This window comes from Prorops nasuta, unplaced genomic scaffold, assembly GCF_024137725.1.
Source record: "Prorops nasuta isolate Cenicafe-Biocafe unplaced genomic scaffold, Cenicafe_Pnas_1.2 PNAS00005, whole genome shotgun sequence".
NCBI classification, from domain to species: domain Eukaryota; kingdom Metazoa; phylum Arthropoda; class Insecta; order Hymenoptera; family Bethylidae; genus Prorops; species Prorops nasuta.
In genome coordinates this window covers 4,775,262-4,785,766 of record NW_027116802.1, presented here as the reverse complement: position 1 = coordinate 4,785,766, position 10,505 = coordinate 4,775,262, and the positions used below count along the sequence as shown (strand labels likewise).

Genomic DNA, 10,505 nt, shown 5'->3' with positions numbered 1-10,505 from the left:
ATAGTTTTTTAAAAAGCCTTTGAAATCAGCTAGAAGAATACACAATAAAAAACTCAAGATAGCCCTTATGTGTGTCATCTCCAAGTGATATTTCAAGATCATTTCAATGTCCGTTATCCTACACATATAGAATTCATCACTGAAATAGATCCAGAACATAGATCTAAAAAAATATTAACCATCACAGTTATGAGATGTCAAGTTTTTGCGTAAGACCTTTCTACAGAAATGAGTTTTGAAAAGACCTTATGAAAAAAAATTAATGTTCCGCGGCTTTTTAATAGTGCGCCCTGTAAGTAGGAGAGGCCGGGGTAATTCCCTTACTAGGACAAAGACTTTACTAAAGATTTCATGTAATTATGTTTATATCATACAAATCTGTCATAAGAAATGTAAATACGGTATTTAAAAGCAATGCTAATAACTGAATTTTAATAAGTATATTTTCTAACAAACCTACTCAACTTTTACATTCAGATTTCAATAGCTTTGAGTATTTTGTAATCTAGATCAAAATAAGAAACACGTATTCTTTTCTAAGTGCCTATACGTGCTGTTAAGTGTATGAAACATCCTCTTGAAAAAAAGGTTTTCACAATTGTATATGAATACTACTGATACTGTAAGAAATATTCAAAAATAATTCAAAGAAAAGTTTCATAACTTTTAATTGGTAGAAAGGCAGCATTTTTACATACAAATTTAACAATTTTTTCAAGTAAAAGTTATACAAATAAATAGCCTTTATAGAGTTAATATAACTGCAATTTAATTTTTAGCTATCTATATATATAACCACCCCGGCTCTCTGAAGATTAATGCATTTTATATCAGTGCCAATAGATTCTTTAAAATAAAAGGGATAGCAACAAAATTTGAAAACCACACCAATTTCAAAAAACCTAACGGCACTATTATGAAATCATAAAATATGTAAAGCTTCTCTTTGACTCATTTTTAAAAATATTTGTTATAGTATCAGAATTTAAGTATTTACTTAAAAACTTAGTTATAAACAAAGAAGATACTGAAAAAAAGGTGATGGATTCACCCCAGTTTCTCCTATATTTCATAGGGGGCCCAATATTGGCCACTTTTATTAATAGACATGGAAAATTAAATCATTGAATAATATTAAATAATTAATTATATATATATATGTATATATAATCTCAGGAAAAATATATATTCGGTATTCCGCTTACATGTAGTTTACGTTTTCTATTTGATGCGAGTTTCTACAGTTTTCCCACATATGAAATTACCATGCTGCATTAAATATAAATTTGTTCAAAATAATCAAATTAAAATTATTAGGACTCCACCATACTAAAAATTTACCATATTTGTTCTAATTTTAACATAACAATTTTAAGCCCATGTTTATTGATAAAAGTTTTTTCAAATTACATTCCTTATGACCCTCAAGAATTTGACTTAGGGTTCCTGCTGCACCTTGTATATTGTATATATTATCATACTGCATTCAACATACGCATCAATATATTTTTTCTTGATATTGCTTATTTTAATAAATAATGCAGACAATTTGATTTTTAGTGCCAACAAAGCATTAAACAAAATTTTCACCTTTTTGTTGCTTTATAAGCTGGGAAAAATTATACAAAATTCATAAATTTACAAATATCTGTTATCAACTAGACAGTATAGTGTATGAACTTCAATCCAGTACAATTCATGAGTGAAGAATATTTTTCTTCTTTTGCAAATTATCAATCTTGTACCTTGCCTACTTTTTGGTTACTTGCTCATCCACATACTCTAAATAACTGGAACCTATTTTAACAACTGCAAGCCCAGAACCAATACCAGCCAAAGTGCAAAGAGTTGGATTTGGAGGTACAATAGAACGCAAAACAGCCCATATCAAGACTGATCCAAAACTGAGTAGCAAAGCTCCTGCAGCGCTGTATGAAATAAAATTTGGTCATTTTAAAAGTAGTTATTCTCAGTCCAAGGGCCTATTCGCTGCTAAATATAACAATATATAAAATATTATTACCTATATGTAATTCGCAGACTTGTGGGGGCACCCTTCATATGTTCCCTGGTATATATATATGAGCCAGTTCCTACCAGAGTGCTACACAACAAGAAATTTGTTATATCTTGCCTGGGGAATATCCTGAAACAATGGAAACAGAGCTATTATGTATCTAGAGCACAGTATTGATGAATGAATAAAATTTGATATCTATATTTTTTATGATAGACATACTCTACTTAGACAAAAGTAATTGACTTATATAACCTAATGGCACCCTAGGGGGCAGCTGTACCAAAAGCGTACCATACAGCATAGAATAAAGAAAATGTTTATTAATAATCTTTAGGTTGAAGCTGTCTGTTAAAATGCCACAGTTACATAACATATTGGGAATGAATTTGGACGAATGTCGCTAAGGGATTATTACAAATGCACCTAATTAAGGTATAGGTAGATAACAATTAGGGTTACCTGATTACGAGATTTGGATTCATGACATTCACGGATAAAGCCGTGTACGAAGCAACTCCTAACGCTGGAACGTAGAATTTTGCTAAGCTACATTTTGTGACTGGACGAAGCCCGAGTTTTGCTAAAACTGAGCAACCGGCACCTCCAGAATTCCCTGCGTTGGCCATTCTTATAATTACTACAAAATATCTCTGATACGATTGATAAAACGATTTATCTGTCCTTTCAGCTCCCTAAAAGAAATTAACTCGTATACACGTTTCCTACTTTCCTCGCCATTACTTCCTACCTTTCGCAATTCCCTTAATCACTAATAGTCAGTAAATTATTAGTTATTTGCGCCCGTTAATCGTCACCACAGAGTGTAGAACTGTTGAGCTAAGTTCGCCAAGCTGGGCTGCTCCCGCTAGTCTCGCTGTCCTGTTCTGCTGAGTGACTGCTGAGTATGTATAAGTATTGTATTATATGTATGTATGTACAATCCACTTTGCAAAAACCCAAAGAATCTCGTCTACGGCCTATATGTTACCTACACCTATGCCACCTACACCTACAGCTTTTGGGATGTCCACCTAACCTTCTATTTCTTGAGAAATAATCTAGGTATTTTCAAACCTTTGATTACACAAACTGCGATGAGCCCAACCTAACCTTTAAATATAAAAGTACATCGTACATCTACCAATTGATGGAAAAGATAAATGTTTACAACTGCTTTTATAAACCTGAGAGTTATCTTTTGGATATTTCACTTTCTTGAATTTATAGAGACTCTTATTAATTTTTTATAAGTTTTTATCAGAATTTTACTTGTTATTTTAAAACTACAGCGATTCTAAATAAACGTAATTCAAATATGAATTGAATAAATTCTTCTTTGTAAACTAGAAACAAAAAATTCCCCAGCTGGTTGCTTACTCAACCTAGGAAATAATTGAATTTTATGCTAAAGCTATTATAGTAGTGGTTGTAATTAATATAATAGTAAAGTAATAGATAATAATAATATATTCGTATTTGATAATGAGATTTAGCATCGTGGAATATAAATTAGAATAAATTAGCTATAATATGAAATTTGTAATACTTTTTTTTAGTGCTTTCCTGATTTTTATTAATTTATATAACAATTCTTACGTGTTTGTAATTTACAATAATAGGATCCATGTATACCTTGTGCGAGTAGTGACTCACACTTTCGTCCTCGCTATCCACATTCCATTCCTTATAACGATTCTGTACATTAACATGTTACGGTTGTAGTTAAATATCTACTAAAAATGGTCAACAAATTGTCACTTTTCAATCTTATTTTTAAGATTGAAAGGAGATCAATATCACTGCTTGGACAGATTTAATCAAATTCTAATAGGAGACTTCATCATTTTGTATCTGAAACTTCTTCAGCTATGAACACAGTGGAACATTAGCACATTAATATCGCGAACAACTACGTTAATCATACGTAATGTTATAAATTAATTTATGCATTTATTGCGGGTCCTAGCCTGGCGTGTGGTAGAGGATTAAATGGAGTTACATTTCGAATTTCTTTTTCGTATGGATTTGAGTAAATATCGGTGGTAAGTTCATGGAGCCCAATCTCCTTATCCGTTTTCGCTACTTTCACAGCTTCGTCTACAGTTTTCCTTATTTCGCCTTCTATCGCCTGTAAAAGGAGTTTTAAATAATTTTTCAATCATAGCAGTCAAAAACATGATAATAGCTAGATATTGCATTTACACCAACTTCAAACATAACTTACTTTAAGCTCGTCCGCTGTGGCAAGATTTGAATTTAAAAGTCTTTCTTTAAAACTAGTGAGAGGATCCCGAGTCTGCCGAACTTCCTGAATCTCTTCTCGTGTGCGATAGCTGGTTCCTGGATCTGACATACTATGTCCGCTGTATCGATATGTTGCCGTTTCCATAACAATTGGACCTTTGCCTGATGTACAATGTTCTATCGCAAATCTTGTTGCCTCCCTAACTGCTAAGACATCCATTCCATCCACCTAATTATGAACAATGTTACTACAATTACCTATTTCAAAATTTTTCTCTGAAAATGCTTATAAAATTTTACCCAAATTCCAGGTACATAGTCTCCTCTTGTATAGTACTCTGTATTTGCTGATGCTCTCTCCGCACTTGTACCCATTCCATATCCATTATTTTCACAAATAAATATACAAGGAACATTCCACAATTTTGCCATATTGTATGCTTCAAATATTTGGCCCTGATTGGCTGCTCCATCTCCATACAGACTCAAACAAACACCACCAGTATTCATATACTTTTGTGCAAATGCTACACCAACACCTAATGGTACCTATTTAAAAAAAGCAAATAAAATAATTTTATTTAAAATTTTTGTAAATTAAATTATATTACTTATGATTGTTATAGCATCTATAAATTTTACCTGAGCACCCACAATACCATTTCCACCATAAAAATTTTTGGCATACATGTGCATAGAGCCCCCCTTACCACGGGCATTTCCACTTTGTCTGCCTGTAAGCTCAGCTAATACTCCAACAGGATCTATTCCCATTAAATATGTCCAACCATGAGCTCGATAAGCAGTAATTACAGAATCTTGGGGTCTAAGGACAGCAGTCATACCAATAGCACAAGCTTCCTATACAAAATTTCATGAGTTAATATTGTAGTTAAAAAAATTTACTTAGATATAATTTATTTGTATAAAAATAAACAATTTTATACTTGTCCAGAGTAGAGATGACAAAATCCTCTGACAACTTTCTCTTTATAAAGATTGCCTGCAGCTGTTTCCATACGTCTTACCATATGTAATCGTTTGTACATTTTGAGGGCATCATCTCTGTTAAGAGTGACCTGATTAGAAGGGCCATTATCTAATTTGTGGAGACGGAAAGGCTTTGTTTCAAAAGTAGCCTCAGTAGCATAACTATTCTTCTTATTCAAAAAAAAAGAGGCCACCTGTGAAAATAGTTGAAAAATAAAATCAGATATATCAAAGGATCCCTTTCCCTTCACTTTTTGATACTTATTATTGTGCCGAGTAAAAAAAACATCAATCTTTTTAATATAAAAACTATTTGTGAAACATTTATAATGTAACAATAATAATTTGAAATAAGATATTCATATATTACATAGTGCTCAGCTATCAGGATAATTAAATGGTGGGTGACTAGACTCAAAAGTAAACTGATATATTTGCGTTTTTGGAACAATGTGACAAAAGTGCTCAAGGTAATACACTTTTTTTTAAATGACATTAAGAGATGGCTCATCGTTACATGGTTAAGATCAGCTAATATTCCAAACCATCATTCGAGGAACTAAGGCAAGAAGTGATACTCACAGTCTTAAGCTCTCATTAATAGTTACCTCGCTCCAGCTCCCATACTGCTGATCAACCGGGATAAGGAGCAACAAAAAAAAAAAAGGGAATTGAATTAAAAAGTTAATGTAACGACTGAAAATGCCATCGAACGAACGTAAATAACTGAATTCTTTCTGATATCAAGCGACTAAGCACAATACTAAACGTATTTTAGGAGTAATCTAACTAGAGGTCATTCCTAGTTCAATTGATATTTGTGGCACTCACTTTTCGTCGAGATGTCTGGGTGCCAACATGCTTGATACAGCTCGGTATCATCTCTGAAAATATAAAAATATCAATAATCCTGATGATAATCGATGTGAAGTTACTTAAAAACTTTACTTGTGAAGTTAAAGGATCCCTGGAGTTTTAAGAATTACACAAACAAGTAGAAAACAAATGGCTGAAAATGAATGCTGTCGACTGCAATGAGGCCCACACGAACTTCACTCTCACGACTGATCGAATGAATCCAAATGGATCTAGCTAGCGATCACAGTGATCACTCACACCACACTCTCGGATATGTCCTCTGTCACGCTGTCATGTGTTACGACGTTGACCTATGATCACCTATGAATCGTATATGTATATTTGAAACCAACCACTACCAAACCAAGAAACCAAACTAAACGATGAAGAAATGCACGAATGCGCGCGCGTGTTGACGCTGGTGTGCGTAAACTCAGCCGTGTCTCGTTATTACTATACATTCTATACAAAGTACAAACTGCAAATATTATTAGTCTATATTTTGTGTGACACAACTTATACAGTTTTCAATATCTATACTTGCAGTGGTTGCTTTCCAATTAGCTCAAAAATCTACATATGCAATATCAGACACAATCAAACACAAATTGTACATACACTACATATCACAACAAACTATATATTTGTATCTGATTGTGACAATTTTTAAGCTAACTCGAAAGCAACCAGCAATAAGAGAACTTAGAGAACACAGTTTCAGCAATAAGCACTCAGCACCCTCCTACTTGCGTTTCCCTCGGGCTCGAGCATGAGAACAACCGCTGCTTCCCACCCACAGAGCGCTTCATGAAAGACAGTGATTTTCTTCCACTTCTTGAGCTCGGAAGGGATCAACGGATAACATTATGTCATATATGAATTTTAGGAGTGAGGATGAGATAAAATAAATACTGACATTTCATAGTGGCCCTACTTAAAATCTTGATTATCAAAAAACAATGTAATTTAAAGACAGTTTTTGAGTTTTAGCAACGGATTTCAAATCTTCAGAAATCTTTCGAATAGAAGAATAAAATTATCAAGCAATGTTGTTTTGAAAATTAAGATTTCAAGTGAATTCGCTTTATAATGTCGGTATAGGCTTATTCCCGTCAATAGTGGTCCATAAGAATAAGAGAAATAAATCAACGAATCAATGTGACTTTATCATCCAAATGATTCAAGCTTGCTGCTTGTTAAATTAGTTGAAACAAAAAGTGAAATTTTAGTAGTTATTTTTGTATAAACTAAAAAAAAAAACAAAAAGCATTTAAAACTTTGTTATTTATACCAATTTATATTCAAAATAGACAATTTTGATAACTTCGAGAGGTTACCAGGGCCACATCTTTTTTTCTACCTACTATATTTTCTTGATTCATCACCCCTCTGCCATCACTTAAATCACTGTTTGATAATTTATGATAATGCACAATTTAACAACATATGTTTAGAGGTGTCAAATTTTTATTCGCTATGTGCACACCTACACATAGTCAAGTAAGAATGTGTAGTGATGTATATGCATAATATGAGCGCTGACTGTCGGTAAATTTTGTCACTTTTGCCGGACTTTTTTTGTTTATGTATATTGTTACACACTCTTACCTGACTGCCAACGTGTAGGTGTGCACATAGCGAATAGGACTTTTTTAAACTATCTTCTGTTTGTATTCAAATGGGGAAGTTTAGGGAGTTTTAAATGGCGGACGTAAATATTTTAATCAGTCACTATTTTATTACTAATTCATGAATTCTATACATATTTTTTATTCTTATACTTTTTAAATAAATATTCGTAAATATATTGCCAAATTAATATATATATATATATATATATATATATATATTTAATAATGTATAACTTATCACAAAATAAATGATTTTTAATTTGGTATTGCTAACTAGTGGAAGTTGCATTGACGATGCATGGAGGAGTAAATTTTACAAAACGTATTGTATTTCTCATATTAATATAAGTTGAGGATATAGTAATCGTTATTCCCGTTAAAACAATCAGATACCCAAACCAGTTCATTTTTTGTCTTAAATCATTTAGTAACCTTGTTTTTGACGGGAACTCAATCATGTTTTGTCCGTTATTACTTGGATCAGCAGCGTCAATTATAATAGGACTATCACGAGAAACTTCCTTACCTACTTCAAGTTGGTTACTGTTATCGATGAAACATTCGTCCGGATAAAAGCCGTTGTAATATACTCTGGAGCAAGAATGCTGTTGCTTGGATAATTCGGCAGAAACAAGATCCTTGAAACCGTAATGAATGGAAGTAGAATGAATTTTCGAGTTTTTGGAGATGCCGATGGAACCAGAATGTAGTTGTGTAGTTTTTGAATAAATATTTGGCATTGAGAGTCTATTGGAATTATCTTTGAGAGCTTGTGCTCTGGCGTACATCAAGGGTGGTAAAACGAAAACCAAAGGTCCAGTGAGAGTACCTCCAATCAAGGACATTACAATATCGAATCGCGGAACAGATTCACCTACCATTACTCCAAGGAAAACCACAGCTGATCTTATAGTACAACGTTTCCAACCAAAGGCTGTAAATCATATTCCATTAAAATATTATTCTTAATGGCTGCTAGACTGTTCAAATAACTCACATCTCTGAACGTGAAATTGATCTTCGAGATGCTGAAATAGTGCAGAATGTCCAATGGCACTGGAGAAACAGAGCTGAAGGGCTGCTAGTAAAATGGCAGTATGAACAGCAAAACCCGTTGGCACAATTTGTAGTATGTTTGCCGTTGTGCTACCTTCGTACTTCCACACAGCTAAGCCAGCTGTTACTCCAAATAAACATCCAGAAGCTATTTTAAAAAAATTGCTAATAAGAAAAAAAATGAACATTTATATTTATATTGCATTTGAGTTCGCGTTACCTAGAAAAGCAAGACCAACTGCTTTCTTGATACTTTTTGGATGTCTCATGTCAACTTGTATTGTCATTAATGTTGGATGAACGTCAAACTGGAAAGCAAGCATACCGTAGCTAAAATTAAGAGTAAAAGATTAAAAAGTATAAAGAGTTTAAAAATTAGTAAATTCGTTAAATTTAAAGATAGATCCATAATTTGTATGAAATACCCGGAAATAAATTTATCCCAAGATGGCGAAGTTGGTACTCGCGTAACATCTAGCTTACGCTCATCCGTACAGATACACCACCATATTAATACAGCGGTTAAAATAACTGAGATCGTGGAACACACAGCAAGCCATCTATAATATAAGTGATAATTTACCATAAATTTTACTTAATTTTTTACGATATTTACTTCATATCCCTGGGACTTCCCAGCCACATGAAAGGACAGAGTAAAACACTAACGAGAAGCAGCCAATAGCAATAAGAAAGATTAAATTCCTCATTTGAAATTTTGTACCCGAATAATTGTAGATTTTGTGATGCTGAAAGACATTGATTATTAAGTTATATTTTGTGTTAAATTTATTTTGTTTGCACTTACCGACTAAAAGATTGGGAATTCCACCACCAAAAGTCGTTAGATCTAAGAGCACTGTTACGATACACCTTGCTATTGGCCCTAATGTCATTTCTGTTACAGCAGCCAGAGGATACCTATGTGAAATATTTTCAAAAGTGAAACAATTTTTTGTTTGTTGCATCGTATATATCTATAATTATATAAATATTCTTGTAAACCGATTTTTGCTCAAAAGCTGTGGGTCCAAGTCGGCAGCAATGATCCATGATTCACCAAGCAAAGCAGCGGTATAAATTTGAAGACCAAACACAGTAAGAACCAAGGGGATACCCAAAAAACCTACGAAACAATGAGAAATATTGCATTAATCAATACAGTCACGTAACAATGATAAAATTAAATGTGAACTCTTAATTATCTACGTGAAAACTGATATGATACGAATTGTATAATATAAGACAGAGCTCTAACCACATTGAACAACTGCACGAGGTAAAGCGATGATGGGGAAGACTCCAAAAATATCAACGATGCATAATGTAGCAAAGAAAACTGATAATCCAGAACTGACTTCGTGCAAGAGAGATGTGCTCTCGCGTCTCATATCGAAATTGACATACGATGAATTTTCGCAGCACTAGACTAGTGGTCGATCAGTTCCTCGCAACGGCACAGTTGAGAGAATATGCGAAAGCCATGAACCGGTTTTCCTGTCGCACTGCTGTAATACGATACCCCATAGAAACGCTGGAAGACTTACAAATTCCTTTTACAGTTTCAATATAGCTTGTAAGAATCCTACTAGAAATTGTGACATTTGTTTAATCAATTCTACAATGGAACGATACAAATGTCAAAATACTTAAAGCTAACAATAGATGACAATGGAATTTGTTAAAACTGAATAATATAAAAAATA

The 10,505-nt window shown here is 33.2% G+C and overlaps 3 protein-coding genes across 5 annotated transcripts; all 3 read right to left on the bottom strand.

Annotated features, from left to right (window-relative positions):
• Positions 1-425: 425 nt before the first annotated feature.
• Positions 426-2,971, bottom strand: LOC136773662 (uncharacterized). Its single transcript, XM_066727477.1, has 4 exons — positions 2,769-2,971; positions 2,480-2,712; positions 2,024-2,146; positions 426-1,928 (listed from the first exon to the last, which is right to left on the bottom strand). The coding sequence occupies exons 2-4, from the start codon at positions 2,644-2,646 to the stop codon at positions 1,751-1,753; spliced, it is 468 nt and encodes a 155-aa protein (XP_066583574.1). The 5' UTR covers positions 2,647-2,712; positions 2,769-2,971; the 3' UTR covers positions 426-1,750.
• Positions 2,972-3,551: 580 nt separating this feature from the next.
• LOC136773176 (probable pyruvate dehydrogenase E1 component subunit alpha, mitochondrial) lies at positions 3,552-6,755 on the bottom strand. 3 transcript variants are annotated; one of them, XM_066726602.1, is made up of 8 exons: positions 6,203-6,755; positions 6,086-6,138; positions 5,863-5,883; positions 5,212-5,448; positions 4,907-5,125; positions 4,565-4,813; positions 4,245-4,493; positions 3,552-4,148 (listed from the first exon to the last, which is right to left on the bottom strand). In XM_066726602.1, the coding sequence occupies exons 2-8, from the start codon at positions 6,134-6,136 to the stop codon at positions 3,963-3,965; spliced, it is 1,212 nt and encodes a 403-aa protein (XP_066582699.1). In that variant the 5' UTR covers positions 6,137-6,138; positions 6,203-6,755; the 3' UTR covers positions 3,552-3,962. The 3 variants fall into 3 exon arrangements, with proteins under 3 accessions (XP_066582699.1, XP_066582700.1, XP_066582701.1); XM_066726603.1 differs by having other exon boundaries at positions 5,863-5,880; XM_066726604.1 differs by lacking the exon at positions 5,863-5,883 and having other exon boundaries at positions 6,203-6,744.
• Positions 6,756-7,905: 1,150 nt separating this feature from the next.
• On the bottom strand, positions 7,906-10,447 carry mah (mahogany). Its single transcript, XM_066727555.1, has 8 exons — positions 10,058-10,447; positions 9,805-9,925; positions 9,608-9,720; positions 9,416-9,548; positions 9,225-9,359; positions 9,020-9,129; positions 8,741-8,947; positions 7,906-8,677 (listed from the first exon to the last, which is right to left on the bottom strand). The coding sequence occupies exons 1-8, from the start codon at positions 10,188-10,190 to the stop codon at positions 8,013-8,015; spliced, it is 1,617 nt and encodes a 538-aa protein (XP_066583652.1). The 5' UTR covers positions 10,191-10,447; the 3' UTR covers positions 7,906-8,012.
• Positions 10,448-10,505: the final 58 nt, after the last annotated feature.